Genomic DNA, 22,601 nt, shown 5'->3' on the forward strand with positions numbered 1-22,601 from the left:
GCCTAGAAACAGCAAATTTGGAATCAAAACTTGAATCTTGAATGTATGCAGTGTTTGCTTAAAATTCTCAAGGTGTTTCATGTATGGTGAAAGTAGTTTCAAACTGGAATGACTGCTACTGCATTGGTAAATACAACTGACATTCAACGCTCTAATACCTCACAAACATCAATAAATGAGTAGTTTCATTTTGGTGGTGGTTGTTGAAGAAGAAATATACGTAAGAACATAGAGAAAATCTCCCTGCTACTCCAAATTATACTGCAGAACTTTTAACCAATAGACAGGACCTCACTATTTGACAGAGGATAGCACCTCTGTCAAATGCAACACTTCCATAAAACTGTTTATGACTTCCAGTTAAAGAAATGGCCACAAGGGGAAGTCACAGGAATATAAAGTTATATCATAATCTCAGAAATCTTTGTCTCCAAGTGCAAGCACTTAAAGACATTTCCATACATGAAAGCTGGGTATTATGAAATATACAATACAGCATATGAACAGGCCCTTCTGCCCAACAAGCCTGTGCCAATTCCTAGTCCTTATTTAGACCCGCTAATTATTACCCTTACACAGTTTCTATCCCCCTGTTTGCCTCCCACTCATGTGTCTATGAAGATACACTTTAAAACTTGTCTGCTTCCAGCACTTCCACTGGCAGTGCATTCCAGGCACCCACTATTCTCTGTGTGAAACACTTTCTCTGCACTTTGCCACTAAACTTCCCTCCTCTCACCTTGAACCTGTGCCCTCTTGTAATTGACCTTTCCACCCTGGGAAAAAAACCTCTAATTATCCATCCTATCTGATTATGCCTGTCATAATTTTGTAGACCACTATCAGGCCTCTGTCTTTCCAGTAAAAATAATCTGGTGCGGACTGGTGCGGAGCCAACAACTAGTCTTTGAACATGGACAAAACAAAAGAGATGCTTGTTAACCTCACGAGGGCATGGAGCAACCATGCTCCGCTGGACATCGACAGCCCACCCCTGTGGACATCATGAAGAACACCAAATTTCTTGGCGTCCATCTGGTGGAGAATCTCACCTGGTTCCTCAACACCAGCTCCATAGCCAAGAAAGCCCAGCAGCATTTCTACTTTTCTCAGAGACTGAGGAAAGCCCATTTCTCATCCCCCATCCTCACCACATTCTACAGAGGGTTCATTGAGAGTCCCCTGAGCTGTCACATCACTGCCTGGTTCAGGAATTGCATCATCTCGGATCGTAAGTCCCTACAACGGATAGTGAGGACAGCTGAGAAGATCATCGGGGTCTCTCTCCCCTCCATTACAGACATTCACATCACACGCTGCATCTGAAAGGCCAACAGCATTGTGGGAGACCCCACACACCCCTCACTCAAACTCTTCTCCCTCCTACCATCTGGCAGAAGATACCAGAACATTCGGTCTCTCACTGCCAGACTGTGCAACAGTTTCTTCCATCAAGCTGTCAGGCTCCTTAACACAGTAGGACCAAATTCTTTTCCATCTGAAATTTTTGCACGAATTTGAATTGCTGCTAGAAGAATGTCATTAACATTCTTTTATTACACTGTAACCTGCATGTTTTGCACTTCTTATGCACTTTATGCCACCCTTTGTATGATTGTGTCATTTGTGCTGTCCATGTAGCACCTTGGTCCTGGAGGAACATTGTATCGATTTTTACTATATCAGTTGTATATGGTAGAAATGACAAATAAAAGTGTGTGAATACTCTCGGGCAGGACAATATAATGAATGAGGAAATACTCTACTCTACTCTACTCTCCTCTCCTCATAATTAAAACCCTCCAGAACAGGCAACATCTGATTAAGCTTCTTTGCACCTTCTACAGAGCATCACGTCCTTCTGGTAATGTGGCGGCCAGAACTGCAAGCAATATCCTAAATCACAAGCTAAAGTTTTATACAGCTGTCACATAACTTGCCAACTTTTATATTTGATGTCCCGACCAATGAAGGCAAGTGTTTCTGAACACCTCCTTGACACCTTATCCACCTGTGTGGCCACTTTCAGGGATCTGTGGATCGATATGCCCAGATCCCTCTGTATGTCAATGCTCCTATTTATCACATAATTCACGCCTGAATTTGATCTTCAAAAATGCATTGTGCCGCATTTGTCCAGATTAAATTCCATTTGCCATTTCTCTGCCCAAATCTGCAATCTATCAATGTCCCACTGTACCCTTTGGCAATCCCCCACACTGTCTGCAATTCTGCCAATTTTAATGTCAACCCCAAATTTACTAATCAGATCACTTACATTTTCATTCAGATCATTTATATATATTACAAACAACAAAGATCCCAATACTGATCCCTGCAGAACATCACTAGTTACTGATCTCCATTCTAAAAAGCATCCTTCTGCCGCTACGCTCTATCTTTGACCAAGCCAGTTTTGTAGAAGAAAGTGAGGACTGCAGCTGCTGGAGATCAGAGCTAAAAAATGTGTTACTGGAAAAGCGCAGCAGGTCAGGCAGCATCCAAGGAGCAGGAGAATCGACGTTTTGGGCATAAGCCCTTCTTCAGGAATGAGGAAGGTGTGCCAAGCAGGCTAAGATAAAAGGTCGGGGGGTGGGACTTGGGGGAGGGACGTTGGGAATGCGATAGGTGGAAGGAGGTTAAGGTGAGAGTGATAGGCCGGAGAGGAGGGTGGGGGCGGAGAGGTTGGGAAAAAGATTGCAGGTCAAGAAGACGGTGCTGAGTCTGAGGGTTGGGATCTGCCTGACCTGCTCTGCTTTTCCAACAACACAGATTTCAAGCCAGTTTTGTATCTATTTAGCCAGCTCACCCCAGATACCAGCAGACTGTTTCTTTTGTACCAGCCTGGCATGAGATATCTTACTAATGTGCATGTAGACAGCATCCACTGCCCTTACCTCACTCATTCTTGTCACCTCCTCAAAAAACTCAATCAAGTTAGTAAGACATGACTTTCTCCACATGCTGTCTATCACTAACAAGTCCATTTGTTTCCAAATGTGAATAAATCCTGTCTCTCAGTATCTTCACCAACAGCTTCCCCCACATTGACATCAGGCCTGTGAGCCTGTAATTACCTGGATTATCTGTTACCCTTCTTAAACAAAGCAACAACATTGACAGTTCTCCAGTCTTCTGGAACTTCGCCTGAGGTTAAAGAGGATGCAACTGTCTCTGTTAAGGTCCCAGCTATTTCCTCCCTTGCCTCCCACAGTATCTTGGGATAGATCCCATCTGGCCATGGGGAATTGTCTACCTTACTATATTTCAAGATATTCGGCACTTTCTCATTCATTATATTGACCTGTCCCAGAGTATTCACACACCTTGCCCTAATCTGAACACCCCTCATGTCTCCCTCTTTGGGCGCAGCCCTCCACTCCCTCTGCTCCAATCCGTGGTAGTCTGGTGCACTGACCTCTACACCGCAGAAGCCAGACGCCAACTCGAGGACACTTCTTCCTACTGCCCCCTCGACCATGACCCCACCCCCCATCACTAAATCATCATCTACCAGACCATACAGAACCTCATCACCTCAGGTGATCTCCCACCCACAGCTTCCAACCTCATAGTCCGGGAACTCCGCACTGCCTGGTTCTACCTCCTTCCCAAGATCCACAAGCCTGACCACCCTGGCCGACCTATTGTCCCAGCATGCTCCTGCCCCACTGAATGCATTTCTACCTACCTCGACATGATCCTATCCCCCCAGTCCAGGAACTCCCCACAAATGTTTGAGACACCACCCATACCCTCCACCTCCTCCAAGACTTCCATTTGCCCAGCCTCAAATGCCTCATCTTCACCATGGATATCCAGTCCCTCTACACCTCTATCCACCATGACCAGGGCCTCCAAGCCCTCCATTTCTTCCACTCCCGATGTCCCAACAGTCCCTTCCACCGACACTCTCATTCGTTTGGCCGAACTGGTCCTCACCCTTAACAATTTCTTCGAATACTCCCACTTCCTCCAACCAAAGAGGTAGCCATGGGCACACGTATGGGCTCCAGCTATGCCTGTCTCTTTGTTGGCTACGTAGAGCAGTCCATCTTCTGTAATTATGCCGGCACCACTCCTCACCTCTTCCTCCGCTACATTGATGACTGCATTGGCGCCAACTCGAGTTCCCGCAAGGAGGTCGAGCAATTCATCAGCTTCACCAACACATTCCACCCTGACCTTAAATTTACCTGGGCCATCTCTGACACCTCCCTCCCCTTTCTGGACCTCTCCATCTCCATTAATGACAACCGACTTGACAGCGACATTTTTTACAAACCCACCGACTCCCACAGCTACCTGGATTACACCTCTTCCCACCCTACCTCCTGCAAAAATGCCATCCCGTATTCCCAATTCCTCCGCCTCTGCCATATCTGCTTCCAGGAGGACCAGTTCCACCACAGAACACACCAGATGGTCTCCTTCTTTAGAGACCGCAATTTCCCTTCCCATGTGGTTAAAGATGCCCTCCACCATATCTCATCCACATCCCACACCTCCGCCCTCAGACCGCACCCCTCCAATCATAACAAGGACAGAACGCCCCTGGTGCTCACCTTCCACCCTACAAACCTTCGCATAAACCAAATCATCCGCTGACATTTCCGCCACCTCCAAACGGACCCCACCACCAGGGACATATTTCCCTCCCCACCCCTTTCTGCCTTCCGCAGAGACCGTTCCCTCCGTGACTACCTGGTCAGGTCCACGCCCCCCTACAACCCATTGTCCCGTCCTGGCACCTTCCCCTGCCACCGCAGGAATTGCAAAACCTGTGCCCACACCTCCTCCCTCACCTCCTTCCAAGGCCCTAAAGGAGCCTTCCACATCCATCAAAGTTTTACCTGCATATCCACCAACATCATTTATTGTATCCGTTGCTCCCGATGTGGTCTCCTCTACATTGGGGAGACTGGACGCCTCCTAGCAGAGCACTTTAGGGAACATCTCTGGGACACCCGCACCAATCAGCCACACCACCCTGTGGCCCAACATTTCAACTCCCCCTCCCACTCTGCCGAGGACATGGAGGTCCTGGGGCTCCTTCACCGCCACTCCCTCACCACCCGACACCTGGAGGAAGAACGCCTCATCTTCTGCCCCGGAGCACTTCAACCCCAGGGCATCAATGTGGACTTCAACAGTTTCCTCATTTCCCGTTTCCCCACTTCCAAACTTGCAGCTCAGCACTGTCCCCATGACTTGTCCTACCTGCCTATCTTCTTTTCCACCTATCCACTCCACCTTCCTCCCTGACCTATCACCTTCATCTCCCCCCCCCCCCCCCCACCACCCACTCACCTATTGTACTCTCTGCTACTTTCTCCCCACCCCCACCCTCCTCTCATTTATCTCTCCACCCTTCAGGCACTCTGCCTGGCCTCCTGATGAAGGGCTTTTGTCCGAAACATCGATTTTACTTCCCCTCGGATGCTGCCTGAACTTCCGTGCTCTTCCAGCACCACTAATCCAGAATCTAGCACAGACTAAGGTAAGTCCATCTTGGAGCCCATAGATCCTGACAAATTAGTTTATTAATTTATTGGTAATTGTTTTCAGTGACAGTACAAAAGGCTCTCGTGGCATAATGGTGGGGTCTCAACCTTTGGTTCAACAGGTTAATGAGAAATTATCTTCAGAGATGTTAAGGAGCAGGTAGCACTTGAACCCAGGCTTCTTGGCTCAGAGGTAGAGATGTTACCACTGCACCATAAGGGCCCTTATAATATCGCTGAACAGCTTAAAGAATGTATCAAGAAGGCTTATTTTATCTAGCAGCAGCAAAAAGCTGTGCAATTATGCAAACCAAGATATCAATATACATCATGTCCCTTTCAGAACAAAGGCATCTGAAGGGAAAGGTCCTCCCTTACAATGTGTTGTTTTAATCAATGTTGAGTCAGTAAAGTGTTGGGTACTTAATTTATACCATTTCCTCAAAATTGAGATTTTAAAGAACCAGGGAAAAAAAGGGTATAGATGAAGCATTCTGAGATGCTCCTGGTTCAACAGTACAGAAAGAGACCATACCACCCATCAAGCTCTTGCCAATTGCAAAAGCAATCAAAGCATTCACACTTTGTGCTCTTTAACCCTGGAATTGCTTTCCCTTTATTGACTTATCTAATTATTTTTGGAAAGCAACAATTTTGATTCTGTCTTCTTCACCCTTTCCAGATTATAGCCATATGTTGTGTAAAAAGGGTTCTTCTTATGTTGTCTTATGTTGCTATTTGCCAATTAAGTATTGTTTATGTCCTAGAATGTGAAAGCATAGAGAGCCAGCATCTTGTAAATAACGACAATAAGAATACCCAAGGCTACATTAATTATGACAGTCAGTGTAACGGTTTTGGTCAATTTATTGTCTGAAACGCCCTGAAGATGCTGTCTCACGATGGAAAAGGGTGGGGATGAAGTCCTTAAATGGCTATTGATATTACGGGCTTCAATGTGCCAAAGGATGGGCAGGCTGCCTGACACCTCACACTTCCCCTGGTAAAAATTCCAGACACGTAGGCACAGCTGAAAGTGAGAGCAAAACGACCTGCTTGACATTACCTGCCCACCTGCTATCAAACCTCCCAGTGTGGAAGTGTAAAAACCAACCCAATGATCCCTTAATTATGCAGTTCCTTGGAGAAGGAGAAATCTTATGATAATCTTCCCCTCCTTTATTTAGTAGCACTTGAAGTATGCTGTATAGTTATGTTTACCACGTTACAAAAAGAATGTTGGAGCTATTGAAAGAAAACTGAAGATAGTAACTGAATGACTGAGGGAATCAAGCTATTCGATTGAAATTACAATTGTTTAATTTGCTTACTGGAAAAGAAGTGGTTGAATCGTGATATCAATGCTGTTTTTAGGAATCGAAAGGAACTAAATAATGTATATCATCACAATTTCTTTCACTTTGTGCTGGATGGTATAACTAGAGGATGTGGCCTATACTTAAAGAAGGAGAAATTCAAAACTAATCCGTGGAAACAGTTATAGTCATAGAGATGTACAGCACAGAAACAGACCTTTCGATCCAACTCGTCCATGCCGACCGGATATCCCAACCCAATCTAGTCCCACCTGCCAGCTCCCAGCTCATATCCTTCCAAACCCTTCCTATTCATATACCCATCCAGATGCCTTTTAAATGTTGCAATTGTACCAGCCTCCACCACTTCCTCTGGTGGCTCATTCCATGCACGTACCACCCTCTGCGTGAAAAAGTTGCCCCTTAGGTCTCTTTTATATCTTTCCCCTCTCACCCTAAACCTATGCCCTCTAGTTCTGGACTCCCTCAGCCCAGGAAAGAGACTTTGTCTATTTATCCTATCATTCCCCTCATGCTTTTATAAACCGCTATAAGGTCACCCCTCAGCCTTCAACTCTCCAGGGAAAACAGCCCCAGCCTAATCAACCTCTCCCTATAGCTCAAATCCTCCAACCCTGGCAACATCCTTGTAAATCTTTTCTGAACCCTTTCAAGTTTCACAACATCCTTCTGATAGAAAGGAGACCAGAATTCCATGCAATATTCCAAAAGTGGCCTAACCAATGTCTTGTACAGCCGCAACATGACCTCCCATCTCCTGGACTCAAATGCCTCCTTCACTATCCTATCTATCTGCAATTCCATTTTCAAGGAGCTATAGACCTGCACTCCTTATTTCAGTGAATATTGCTGAAGGCCTTTTCAGGCATTATTCCAATGCACTCTTAGCTCATGTCTGAAATATTACTTCCTGTAAACTTATACAGTTCTCTTTTGTAAAATATCCTACAACCTAACTCACATCTAGATCTATTCAACTACTGTCATCACATGGGCTGCTACCACAACTATCACATTGTCAGCTACCTATGGTCCCAGTTAGCAGCTATCCATTTCCCAGGCTGACCTTTACCCATTCCTTTTTCTGTCCAACTGTTGTTCTCCCTATCTGGGTTTTATCTCAACTTATGAGCAAGTTACTGCAGATGCTGGAATCTGTACTGAAAGCAGAAATTGCTGATAATCACAGCAGTCAGGCAGCATCCAAGGAGAGAGAGCAAGCTAATGTTTGAGTCTAGATGAGTCTCCCTCAGATGAGGAGCCATCTAGATTTGAAATGTTAGCTCACTCTCTCTCTCCATAGATGCTGCCTGACCCGCTGTGATTTCCAAGATTTTTTTTCAGTTCATCTCAACCTATTGTTTTCTCCTCCCCCTCTCCCCACCCCACCTTCACCATATATATATCAACCTTTTCTCAGCTCCAGTCAGTTCTGAAGTAGGATCATTGGACCTGAAACATTAACTCTACTTTCACTCCGCAGATGCTGCCAGACCAAAGGCAAAACCTTTGGTAATCTGTCCTAATATCTTTTTTGTGACTCAGTGGCACATTTTGTCTCATTTTCTTCTTGTGATATATCATTTGGGTCGTTAGGGCTTGGGACATTGAATTACACTAAAGAGATGGTATATTTTTACACTGTGTGTGTCACCACTGCTGAGTAGATGGCTTCCACTATTAATGACGGCAACTGAGGTTCCTCTGCTATGTGCATTGCCTTGCTGATATTATTTCCAAAGCACTAGTATTAGAGACCTGTCAGAATTGATCTCCTCATGCACAAATGCTTTCATCAGATGCAAATGTACATTGTTGTTAAATCAGTAGTCAATTTCTGAAGAAGGGTCACTGGACATGAAATGTTAACTGTGCATTCTCTCTATAAATGCTGCCAGACCTGATAAGTTTTTCCAGCCATTTCTATTTTTGCTTTTGAATCAATTTATGCAACAGGCCCCTGAGGAAAATTGTTCCAATTTCTATTTATATTGCACCTTTAACATAATAAAGACATTTCAAGATACTTGACAGAAGCATTATAAAACAAAATATGACACCATATCCCACAGAAAATCGAAGACAAATATCTTAGACCGATAGGTTTTAAAATATGTGCCTGAAAGAAAGGAAGTGGAACAGCAAGGCAGAAAGTAGGAATGCGGAAATTTCAGAGCTTAGGAGCCAGGCAGCGAAAGACATGGTTTCCAGTGGTGGAACAATTAAAACCGGGGATGCTCAAGATGTCAGTATTAAAGGTATGCAGATACATTATACTGCTGGAAGTGATTATATTGATAAGGAGAAAGCAGGCCATGAGGGGTTTAAAAACAAGATGAGAATTTTAGAAATCAAGGAATGCATTTAACTGAGCATCAGGTTTCAGTCAGGGATAGAGGAGTGGCTACATTCGGAACAAGCAGTGTTTTAGCTGACCCCATGTTTAAAGAGGGTAGAATATGGGAGATCATTCTGGAATACCTCAGAATAGTCAAGTCGGAAAAAACCAAAACCATGGATGAAGGTTTCACGAAGCAGCAGAAGAGCAGCGGTCAGGGCAGGGACAAGTGATTACAGAATGAACGTATGTGGCTTTAGTGATGGCACAGACATGTGGTTGAAAGCTCATCTAAGATTCAAATATTATACTGAGGTTGGGTCAAATATGACACCGAAGTTGAGTCAAGTATGACACTGAGGTTGCAAACAACCTGGCTCATTAACTATATAAAGGGTCTTTTGCATTTTAATAACTCCTCCAGAAGCCAGATGTGTCCAAAACTATCATTTGCATTTTAACATTTTGTCCAGACACAAAGATGAACTCAGGGATCTTGTAGTCCCATGAGTATTGGTTGATCAGAAAAGATCACCTGAACTTTCAACTCCATTTCCTTTTTGTTTTAAAGTTATGGACCAATTTTGAATCAGTTAATCCATACTGATCCTGTGTGACAGATAGGGAAATGCAGACTCTATTCAGGCCATGGTTAAAGTTACCATTGGGTCATGATGGCATCATCAGTCTTTGGTCGTCATAATTAAAACAAGTTTCCTCAACCTTTATTGCAGGTGCATTGTTTGCTTCCTGAAAAGATCAGATTAAATTTTGGATCTGGTGGAAAGGCAGTAGGACAACAGGATACAATCTCTGCCCATATTTTAACTACCTTCCTGCCCAGTTTCCACTTTGTCAGGTAAGGAAATTAAAATCACGGTATTGATAATATGCATGCATGCATCTGGAGGTTCACTGTATTGGGCTATTCAGTGGGAGCCTGCACAAATAAGTTTATTTCTTAAATCTGGAGGATGACTTTGTTCAATTTAGTCGCCTAGTAAACATTTAACTAAAGTAAATAGAGTAAGGAAAATTCTCGGTAGCTCTGCTAAGCAGATAGCATTTCATTCTAGGACAACTGAACTCCATTGGTCAACTGTTGGGTCCATGTCCAAAAATTGCACATTATTTCCCAACAGTCTGAAAGCCGGATAACACCCAGCATCCTTAAACCATTGCAAACATTCCCAGAGGCCACGAATTGAAGGAAAGTTACATTAAACTGCACACACTTCCTGCAATACCTATCATTCCAGTCTCCTTCCTTCCAGTCTCCAGAAAAACCACACATTATTGTAATGCTGTGTTTTTCACATTTTCTGCTGGGCGGAAAGGGGGTTCTCTGGATTTCCATGTCAAGCTACAGAGAGAGTCATTGGTTTGGTTGATGTGTTTTTTGTTGTAAAGAGCAAGTCCCACAATATACAACCAAGGGTGAAAGAAATGTAAGTGAAAATAAGGTTATTCAAGAAAGTAAAATGTGACAGTATGCTTGAATTAAAATAAAACTTATAAACAGTAGCAGAAACTGCAGTGCAATTAAAGCCTCAAGATAAATCCAAGAAATGAAGGCCGCTTCTCCCAGCTTTATTTATCAGTCCCAAAAAGAAAGTACTATGCGTTTGGTAGAACTCAGTTATAATGCTACTTTGTCAACCATATCCATCTTCATAACCAGGTATTTATTGCAAGGGAAAGAGCTCCATGGAATTGAAAGGATGGGATGAATTAGGTTGGTGTACTGCATAAATTGTGATTTCTATTTACAAATATACTGGTATTCAAACGTCATTAGCATTGTGTTCTTATCACTTCATCAGATGTTTTGATTATGTTTATCACCTTAGAAAGTCTTTCACACCATTATTTCGAAATGTAATCTCTGTTGTTGTGGAGGCAATTTTGCGTTAGGTCCACGAAAATAACTCAACAGCTTTATACTAAAACATAAATTAAATTTCTTAAGTGAATCATACAATCATAGATGCATACAGTGCAGAGGAGGCCCTTCAGCTCAACAAGTCTAAACTGCCAAAATATACTATTGTCTCACTTTCCTATACCAGCCTATAGCCTTGAATGTTGTGACACTTCAGGTAATCCAAGATGGAGGATGGGAAAAATTTCTGGCTGTAGCAGGCTGCTTCTTTTTTGAGGTATTTTAGGTGCTGGAGGTGATTTCCTCGAATTCCAGAAGCAGCAATTACGGCTTTATATGCTGTTGCATTGCTTTAGAACTTTGGAGAAAATAAAAGTCAAAACAACCGCACTTTTAAAAGGGAGAGGAACAGACAAAAGCAGCACATGGTCTGTGCAGGAGTCAGAGAGAGAGAAAGAAACCCACACTGCTAACTGACACAGCAGTGAACCTTCCCAGATGTTGCCTTTCCTGTTGAATTCATGTATCGCGGGACATCGGAGTGCATCTGGGAAAATTAACAAACAGTGAAATTCACAACTGATCTTGGAGGAACCTGTTTGGGAGAGGTCACAGTACAGAAACAGATAAGTAAATAGTTTTTAGTGTGGCCTTGCTGAACGTCTGCAGTAGTGAGTAGAGTGTGTTCTTTCTTGATTATATGTTTTATTGAGGTATGTCTCTTGATTAAACTTAAAAATATAAGTCATAAGTATTAATTTAACCTGAAGCAGTTTTTTGTAGAGAAATAAGATGGTGCTATTTTCTGGTCTGCAGATTGGATGAAGTAAAAATGGCCCTTAGTAGAGTGATATGCTCTTCTTGTTGGATGTGGGAGTTTAAGGAGAATTTACGTGTTATCTGCAATAAATGCTGTTGGTTGCAAATCCTATCAGATCGAATGTATTGGTTGGACTGACAATTAGAGGCAATGAGGAATTTACAAGAGCAAGGGAGAGTGATGTAAGGCCGTTCTAGGAAAGGAGAAAAGTTGCAGATGCTGTCACATTGATGGATAAGCTCCAGGAAAGGTAAGATAGGTAGGCAGGTCATGCAGGAGTCTTCAGTCGATATCCCCATCTCAAACAAGTATGCTGTTTTGGAAAATATAGTGGGGGTGATGGATTCTCAGGGGAATGTCACACGAACAGCCAAGTTTCTGGTATTGAGACTCACTCCAATGCAATAAAGCATACGTCAGTTTCCAAGAGATCGATTGTGTTAGGGGACTCTCTAGTCTGAGGCACAGACAGACGTTTCTGGTGTCAGGGTCAAGGATGACTCAGAGAGGGTGCAGAATGTTCTCAAGGGGGAAAGGGGCCAGCAGGAGGTCATTGTACACATTGGAACCAACGACATCAGAAGGGAAAAGGATGAGATTCTGAAGGGAGAATATAGAGAGTTAGGCAGGAATTTAAAAAGGAGGTGTTTGAGAGTAATAATATCTAGAATACTCCTGTTGCTACAAGCGAGTGAGGAGACAGTAGGAGGATAAAGCAGATGAAAGCTTGGCTGAGGAGCTGGTGTATGGGAGAAGGATTCACATTTTTGGATCATTAGAATTTCTTCTGGGGTAGAAGTGACCTGTGCAATTTGTCCTTCTTGTACTAGAATTGGGAGGGGACTAATATACTGGCAGGGAGATTTTCTAGAGCAGGTCGGGAGGATTTAAATGAGTGGGGGGGGGGGAAATGAAGGCGGAGGACATGGGGGGTGGTGGGACCCAGGAAGATACTGAAGAAAGAGATCAAGCTGAGACTGGTACAGTTGAGAAATGAAGCGAATCAAACAGTCAGAGCAGGAAAGGACAAAGCAGATAACAGGTAGGACTGATAAATTAAACTGCATTTATTTCAATGCAAGATGCCTAACAGGGAAGGCAGATGAACTCAGGGCATGGTTAGGAACATGGGAGTGGGATATCATAGCAATTACAGAAACATGGCTCAGGGATGCACTGACAGCTTAATGTTCCAGGATATAAATGCTGCAGGAAGGACAGAAAGGGAGGCAAGAGAGAAGGGGGAGTGGTGTTTTGATAAGGGATAGCATTACTGAGATAGGGTATTCCCAGAATTACATACAGGGAAGGTATTTGGGTGGAACTGAGAAAGAAGAAAGGGATGGTCACCTTATTGGGATTGTATTATATGACCCCTAATAGTCAGCTGGAAATTGAGAAACAAATTTGTAAGGAGATCTCAGTTATCTGTAAGAATAATAGGGTGGTTATGGTAGGGGATTTTAACATTCCAAACATAGACTGGGACTGCCATAGTGTTAAAGGTTTAGATGGAGATGAATTTGTTAAGTGTGTACAAGACAATTTTCTGATTCAGTATGTGGATGTACCTACTAGCGAAGGTGCAAAACCTGTCCTACTTTGGGAAATAAGACAGGACAGGTGACTGAGGTATCAGTGGGGGAGCATTTTGGGGCCAGCGACCATAATTCTATTTGATTTAAAATAGTGATGGGAAAGGATAGACCAGATCTAAAAGTTGAAGTTCTAAATTGGAGGAAGGGTAATTTTGATGGTTATTGGCAAGATCTTTCAAAAGCTGATTGGGGGCAGATGTTTCAGGACAGCTGGAAAATGGGAAGCCTTCAGAAATGAGAAAACAAGAGTCCAGAGACAGTATATCCTGTTAGGGTGAAAGGAAAGGCTGGTCGGTATAGGGAATGATGGATGACTAAAGAAATTGAGGATTTGGTTAAGAAAAAAAGGGAAGCATATGTCAGGTATAGACAGGGTAGATCGAGTGAATCCTTAGAAGAGTATAAAGGCAGTAGGAGTATACTTAAGAGGGAAATCAGGAGGGCAAAATGGGGATATGAGATAGCTTTGACAAATAGAGTTAAGGAAAATCCAAAGGGCATTTACAAATACATTAAGCACAAAAGGGTAACTCGGGAGAGAATAGGGCCCCTCAATGATCAGCAAGGCAGCCTTTATGTAGAGCCGCAGGGGATGGGCGAGATACTAAACGAGTATTTTACATTGATGTTTACTTTGGCAAGGGACATGGAAGATATAGAATGTAGGGAAATAGATGGTGGCATATTGCAGAGGAGGAAGTGCTGGATATCTTGAAATGCATAAAAATTGATAAATCCCCAGGACCTGATCAGCTGTACTCTAGAATTCTGTGGGAAGCTAGAGCAGTGATTGCTGGGCCTCTTACTGAAATATTTGTGTCATCAGTAGTCACAGGTGAGGTGCCCAAAGACTGGAGGTTGGCTAACGTGGTGCCACTATTTAAGAAAGGTGGTAAGGATAAGCCAGGGAACTATAGACCAGTGAGTCTAACGTCAGTGGTGGGCAAGTTGTTGGAGGGAATCCTGAGGGACAGGATGTACATGTATTTGGAAAGGCAAAGACTGATTAGGGATAGTCAACATGGTTTTGTGTGTGGGAAATCATGTCTCACAAACTTGATTGAGTTTTTTTGAAGAAGTAACAAACAGGATTGATGAGGGCAGAGTGGTATACGTGATCTATATGGACTTCATTAAGGCGTTCGTTCAAGGTTCCCCATGGGAGACTGGTTAGCAAAGTTAGATCTCATGGAATACAGGGAGAACTACATTTGGATATGGAACTGGCTCCAAGGTAGAAGACAGGGGGGTGGTGGTGGAGATTTGCTTTTCTGACTGGAGGCCTGTGACTAGTGGAGTGCCACAAGGATCGATGCTGTGTCCCCCACATTTCATCATTTACACAAATGATTTGGATATGAGCATGAGGGGTATAATTAGTAAGTTTGCAGATGACACCAAAATTGGAGGTGTAGTGGACAGCGAAGAGGGTTACCTCAGATTACAACAGGATCTGGACCAGATGGGCCAATGGGCTGAGTAGTGGCAGCAGAAGTTTAATTTAGATAAAGTCGAGGTGCTGCATTTTGGGAAAGCAAATCTTAGCAGGACTTATAGACTTATGGTAAGGTCCTAGGGAATGTTGCTGAACAAAGAGAGCTTGGTGTGCAGGTTCATAACTCCTTGCAAGTAGAGTCGTAGGTAGATAGGATAGTGAAGAAGGCGTTTGGAAAGCTTTCCTTTATTGGTCAGAGTATTGAGTACAGGAGTTGGGAGGTCACGTTGTGGCTGTACATGACATTGGTTAGGCCACTGTTGGAATATTGCATGCAATTCTGGTCTTCTCCCTATCGAAAGGATGATGTGAAACATGAAAGGGTTCAGAAAAGATTTACAAGGACGTTGCCAGGTTTGGAGGATTTCAGCTATAGGGAGAGGTTGAATAGGCTAGGGCTGTTTTCGCTGGAGCTTGGGAGGCTGAGGGGTGACCTTATAAAATCATGAGGGGCATTGATAGGGTAAATAGGCAAGGTCTTTTCCCTGGGGTTGGGGAGTCCAGAACTAGAGGGCATAGGTTTAAGGTGAGAGGGGAAAGATATAAGAGAGACCTAAGGGGCAACTTTTTCACTCAGAGGGTGGTGCATGTGTGGAATGGGATTCTAGAGGAAGTGGTGGAGGCTGGTACAATTGCAACATTTGAAAGGCATCTGGATGGGTATATGAATAGGAAGGGTTTGGAGGGATATGGGCCAGATGCTGGCAGGTGGGACTAGGTTGGGTTGGGATATCTGGTTGGCATGGATGAGTTGGACCGAAGGGTCTGTTTCTGTGCTGTATGACTCTATAAATGCTCATCTAAGTACATTTTAAAGATTTTGAGGTTTCCTGCCTCAATTACCCTCCGAGGTGCTGGGTCCTTTACTATTATAGTATGATCTGGAAATTAGTGTAGAAGATATGATCTGTAAGCACTCAGATAATGCAAAAATTGGTGGTGTGGTAAATAGCAAGGAGGAAACAATGAGAATGCAGGGTAATATAGAAGAGCTGGTCAGATGGGCAGTATATTGATTACTGGAATTTAATTCTGAAAAGTGTTGATGATGCATTTTGAGGGGACCAACAAGGAAAAGAAGTTGGGAAGTGCTAGCAATGTTGCAGGGAAATCTGATTGAGTTATGTAAAACTATGAGGCTGTGGAGAGGGTATATAGGAAATTCATTTTTTTTTCTATCAAAGGATTATGCAACTTTTTAATTTAGTGGAATCTGGCTCATTGAATATATACAAGGCTGAGTTAGACAGATCTTTGATTGACACGATATGGGGAACAGACATAAAATTGGAATTAAAGCCACAATCCAATCAATCAGTCATGGTCTAACTGAAGTATGGAGCAGGTTCATTGGGTAAAAATTATCTATTCATGTTTCTATTTCTTACAACCTTACGACAGATCAAGCAACTCAAAACAGGATATCCATGAGGTGCTATTTCCCATCAGCAGTGATAGAATTAAAATGAACCACAATCTGTAACCTTATGGCCCAGAATATCCCCCATCTATCATTATCATCAAGCCAGTGTATCACCCCTAGTTCAATGGAGAGTGCAGGAGGGCATACAATGAGCACCAAAAAACAAACCTAAAAATGAGTTACTGACATGATGAAGCTGCAATGCAGGACTACATATATGCAAAACATCAGAATTGCCATGTGATAGAGCTAAGCAATCCCACAACCAACTTGCAATACAGCCACATCCATAAATAAATCGTGGTGCACAATTAAACAACTAACCAGAAGTACCACTGCAATTATCCCCATATTCAAAGATGGCACAGCCTAAGATATCAAAACAAAAGAGCTGAAGTGTAATGACAGTCTGTGAAGACAGAAAGCTCAGCATGACCTGGAAGACCTACAGAATTAAATGTCAATCAAAAACAGATATCCTACCCCACTCTTCCTCCAAATGCTGCCAATCAGAACAGTCATTGTTGGCAGCATTACTGAGGGAACTGTGACAGCTGTCAACATCACCAACCCAAGGCTGAGGTCACCAAGGGTCCTAGGACACAGAGGAGTGATAACAAGATGGTTATTCCAGCTTATGAGTTGTAGTGCTTTGCGAGAGGACCATTTCTGGCACTTCATGATGTTTGTCACTTCTTGTGGAACTGCGTAAGGGTTGTTTGAGCTGGTTCACTGACACTGACCTTCCTTTGTCTTTATTCAATATAGTGGCTGATAATAGAGGCTTTGAAGGAATTAATGTTTCTATCACATTGACTCCACCCATTCTGCTTGTCATTCAGAATCTGTGCGTGGAGAAATGGAGTTCAGTTCTAATTTTTGGAGGGAGCAGATGTATCTGTATTTGCTTCCAGAGTATTTACAAGAGAAGCAATATTCTTATAAAAGAACAAGGTTATTGCATATTAGCAATGAATATAACCGTAGTTGGTCAGGTATAATTATGAAGACCTCCAGGAGCAAATACAGATACATCTGCTCCCCCCAAAAAAATAGAATAGAACATAGAATGTAGAACAGTACAGCACAGAACAGACCCTTCAGCCCATGATGTTGTGCCGACCGCTGATCCTCATGTATGCACCCTCAAATTTCTGTGACAATATGCATGTCCAGGAGTCTCTTAAATGTCCCCAATGACATTGCTTCCACAACTGCTGCTGGCAACGCATTCCATGCTCTCACAACTCTATGTGTAAAGAACCCGCCTCTGACATCCCCTCTATACTTTCCTCCAACCAGCTTAAAACTATGACCCCTCGTGTTAGTCATTTCTGCCCTGGGAAATAGTCTCTGGCTATCGATTCTATCTATGCCTCTCATCATCTTGTATACCTCAGTTAGATGCCCTCTCCTCCTCCTTTTCTCCAATGAAAAGAGTCCGAGCTCAGTCAACCTCTCTTCATAAGATAAGTCCTCCAGTCCAGGCAGCATCCTGGTAAACCTCCTCTGAAACCTCTCCAAAACATCCACATCTTTCCTATAATAGGGCGACCAGAACTGGATGCAGTATTCCAAGTGCGGTCTAACCAAAGTTTTATAGAGCTGCAACAAGATCTCACAACTCTTAAACTCAATCCCCCTATTAATGAAAGCCAAAACACCATATGCTTTCTTAACAACCCTGCCCACTTGGCTGGCCATTTTAAGGGATCCATGTACCTGCATACCAAGATCTCTCTGTTCCTCCACACTGCCAAGAATCCTATCCTTAATCCTGTATTCAGCTTTCAAATTCAACCTTCCAAAATGCAACACCTCGCATTTATCCAGGTTGAACTCCATCTGCCACCTCTCAACCCATCTCTGCTTCCTGTCAATGTCCCGCTGCAGCCTACAACAGCCCTCTATACTTCAACGACACCTCCAACCTTTGTGTCGTCTGCAAACTTGCTGACCCATCCTTCAATCCCTTCATCCAAGTCATTAATAAAAATTACAAACAGTAGAGGCCCAAGGACAGAGCCCTGTGGAACACCACTCACCACAGACTTCCAGGCAGAATATTTTCCTTCTACTACCACTCGCTGTCTTCTGTTGGCCAGCCAATTCTGTATCCAGACAGCTAAGTTCCCCTGTATCCCATTCCTCCTGACCTTCTGAATGAACCTGAATAGAACTCCCTTTCTCCACCCACAGATTCTGAATGACAAGCAGAATGGGTGGAGTCAATGTGACAGAAACATTAATTCCTTAAAAGCCTTTACCTTACACAACATATTAAATGGCAGCATGGACAGGAAGAGCAGGCAGTGTGCTCCTCCAAGTAACCCTGACAGGATCTCCTTTCTGATTTCCCAAATGGTAATTGCCCTGCTCGAGGCTGGGTTATTACCAGAGGCGGCTGGTATCAGGTCCTCAAATTGGTCTTAAGGTTTCCATTCCTGCACTTACTTGGGACATCAGAACATTCTACTCTTTGGGCCATAACATCAAGTGTCCCCAGTGAATGGGACAGGAGAGTACATGAGGGCTCTAGGCAGCCCACCGTGCTCAGGTCAGTAGAGGAACTGCTGTGCTTGAGTCTGAGGCAGGGGCTGGGGGTTTGAGCCAGGAACAGAACCAGGACCCATGATTTCAGTCCCTTCCTCTTGAGTTCCACCTGACATCTATATTTGAACTTCCTAATCAGTTAAAATGGGAGGAAGTAACCAGGAGTAGGAACCTTAGTTAATCTTTCTCCTCCTTTGTCTGCCACAGATCTAAATGTCAGAGTGTTTATTTAACTCCAAAATTCTAACCAGTCATTTGACTTGGGGGAAAAAAAATCCCCACTCACATGTATCCCATCATCAAATGTGAAAAAATAGGACTAACACGAGACAGAAGACACCTACAAGCATTTATCAAATTTCCCTGAGAAAAACCACACAATGTTCACAACCTGTAAATATGTTGAACTGGAATTGTTCTGTGGAAATTCCCAGGTTATACATCTGATTGATTCATTTATATAATGCCTTTAATGTATCCAAATGTTATAAGGTTTAAAAAATTACACGGAGCATTATAAGGAGCTGTTAGGTCAGGTAACCAAAAGATCAATCAACGAAGTAGGTTTTAAGGAGCATCTTCAGGAAGAAATTGAAAAAAAGAGGCAGAGAGATTTAGGGAAGTAATTTCAGAACTTAAGGCTTTGACAGCTGAAGGTGCATCAACCAAGGGTGATGTGGTTAAAATCAGGGATACTCAAAAGGCCAGGATGAAGGAGTGCTGAAATAATGTCAAATTCTGCAAAGAGAGATTCTGGGTGGCAGAGACTTTGATAATGTTGGAACCCAGCAAGATCTTAGGCCTTCAGTAGACGAAGAGGCAGAGTAGGGACATGGCCAGTTGAACTAATGATATTTTGGTCCAAACTTTGCTTCATAAATTTCTCAGAATTTAAGGTTCATTACCAAGCAATATGTGGTGACTGGCTAATTTGGACACATCTCCTTTATAGTGCTGAGTTATAGAGTCATAGAGTCATAGAGATGTACAGCATGGAAACAGACCCTTCAGTCCAACCCGTCCACGCTGACCAGATATCCCAACCCAATCTAGTCCCACCTGCCAGCACCCGGCCCATATCCCTCCAAACCCTCATTGATTCAAAAGGACAATGCATGGAATCATTGAACACTGTTGACTATAAACAACTTATCAGTATCAAACACATCTCACTAATGCCATAAAGAAGTATCACCAACATATATGAATCTCACTGGCATGTTCACTGGTCACCAGTAACACAGTAGGTTATTTTCATGCACTTTTATGATACCCAATTTGTAAAACAGTTGAAAGATCCTTACCAGATATAATTCTATGTGTCATCCATGGCAGCATCTAAAAACAAAAGAATGAAATGGATAAAGCATTGAGGAAATATCAATTATAAAATGAACTTATGTTGGGGGGATGTTTATCCCACATTTCAAATATGATATATCATACATCAGCCATTGTAAATTTGAGAAGGACCCAAGAAGAAGAGAGTATCATTTATATTGTCAGATACCATTGGGGTTAAATGGGATTAAGATTAATGTGAGTGGTGAAGGGAGCAGGAGATGGGTCTAGTGGATAATGAAGCTTGGAAAGGGCATAAAGGAATAGAAAAGAAACCACAGAAAGACAATTGGAATAGGTGAAAAACTGTCGAGTGTTTTGGTTTGATCAACATAAGGAAGGCAGGAAACAGCTGAACTGGTGTCTTGATCATAGTGACGTAAAAAAAGTCCATTCTTTAATTATGGGTCTGAAAGAATTAATACATTTTTAACACTAAATTCTACCCAATCTAATGATGTCACAGTTTTTTTGGGTGACAAATCAGGATCCTGATGGGGTCAGAAAAAGACAGTTCTGGCTCTTGATAGTCTTAAGTCAAAATAGTGAGCCAACTAATCAATTTAATTGTATCCATTGCTATTGTATAATAAACTTCCTCTTGCCATGTCTGATAGGCACTTCTTCTTGAAAAGACAAGTGGGTTCTTCTTCTACTCCTGATAATTAGATAATTCCATATACACTGCGGGGGGAGTGGTAGTGTCCCTACATCTCCCCGGAGGCCCAGATTCAAGTTCCACCTGCTCTAAGGTGTGCAAAAACATCGCTGAACAAGTTGATTAGAAAATATCGACAAAATCTCATCTTTATTAATAGGTATGAGATGATTAGTTGTGACATATTTAAATCATAGTATATTAATTGATCTAGAGATATGATTCTCACTTTGGATCACAAAGTTGTGCAGCAGTGATAGTGTCCCTCCCTCTGGGCCAGAACATCTGAGGTCAAGTCCCATGTAGCCCACAGGTGTGTCAGGTCATGTCATGTCTGAACAGGCAGATTAAAATTAACTAGACAGGAAGATTATTTCCCTCACAACTCAGTGTGGCACTCATCACTACTCTTGTTGGAGGTCAGGATAGAGGAAGCAGAAAAACTGGTGTGATAAATTGTTTGGTTGTGAAGAAAACAGTGAGCGTTATCTTTCCTTTCCAAATAATTATAGACATGTGGGCAGTTTTGGGAGAGATGCCTGCTTGTGCTTAAGGTGGTGCAGCCACACATGGTGTTTGATGGCTGAGCCAGTTGTGAGCCAGGTACACTCAAGTCTGTAAGCCCTGGAATTGGAGGGAGCAAATCTTAGGCTTGTACTGGGGAGAATGATCAGGTGGTGACAGAGTAAAGGCTTTACAATTGTTCCAAAAGAACTGCTCAAGCGGTTGAGCTGATCCATAGCTGCGCGAGTGCTCAGCAAGTAGCAGATCATAAGCAAAGAAGGAAAGGTATTGAGTTTAAAGGAAATGTAGTGATAATTGATTTTGATTTTAACTGGTATGAAGTGACACAAATATGAAAAACTTTAGAGGTTATGGAGGGACGTCATAGAATTGCTTATCATAATTATGTAGTTAGAAGCTGACACTTTCCAGGGTCAGAAAAACAAGATGAAATGTTGAATTTTAGAACTATGTAAGTTTTTTTTGTAAATAATAAGTTGTAAGACTATGCAATTCACTTCTAGGTTTAGTAATTGGGATATAAAGCACATTTATATTCAAGAATAGGTTAGATTGATGCAGGAAGGAAAAGAGGATGAAGTAATATGAGAAGGCATATGGTGTCTTAGGTTTCATTCATAGAGGGATTGAGTTCCGAAGCCGCAATATCATGCTGCAACTATACAAAACGCTGGTGCGGCCACACTTGGAATATTGTGTACAGTTCTGGTCGCCATATTTCGGGAAGGATGTGGAAGCATTGGAAAAGGTGCAGAGGAGATTTATCAGGATGTTGCCTGGTCTGGAGGGAAGGTCTTATGAGGAAAAGCTGAGAGACTTGGGCCTGTTCTCATTGGAAAGAAGAAGGCTAAGAGGGGATTCGATAGAGACATACAAGATGATCAGAGGATTAGATAGGGTAGACAGTGAAAGTCTTTTTCCTAGGATGATGACGTTATCTTGTACGAGGGGGCATAGCTACAAATTGAGAAGTGATAGATTTAAGACAGATGTCAGAGGCAGATTCTTTACTCAGAGAGTGGTAAGGGTGCGGAATGCCCTACCTGCCAATGTAGTTAACTCAGCCACATTAGGGAGATTTAAACAATCCTTCGATAAGCACATGGATGATGATGGGATAGTGTAGG

General features: G+C 42.8%; 1 protein-coding gene across 1 annotated transcript in view; it reads right to left on the reverse strand.

Moving 5' to 3' along the window:
• stard8 (StAR related lipid transfer domain containing 8) overlaps positions 1 to 22,601 on the reverse strand; it is a 173,142-nt gene that overhangs the window by 120,689 nt on the left and 29,852 nt on the right. Inside the window, exon 2 of the mRNA XM_072595210.1 lies at positions 20,255 to 20,288. Within this exon, the coding sequence (XP_072451311.1) occupies positions 20,255 to 20,288 (34 nt within the window). The remainder of the gene's footprint in view (positions 1 to 20,254; positions 20,289 to 22,601) is intronic.

Source organism: Chiloscyllium punctatum, chromosome 25, assembly GCF_047496795.1.
Source record: "Chiloscyllium punctatum isolate Juve2018m chromosome 25, sChiPun1.3, whole genome shotgun sequence".
Taxonomy (NCBI): Eukaryota; Metazoa; Chordata; class Chondrichthyes; order Orectolobiformes; family Hemiscylliidae; genus Chiloscyllium; species Chiloscyllium punctatum.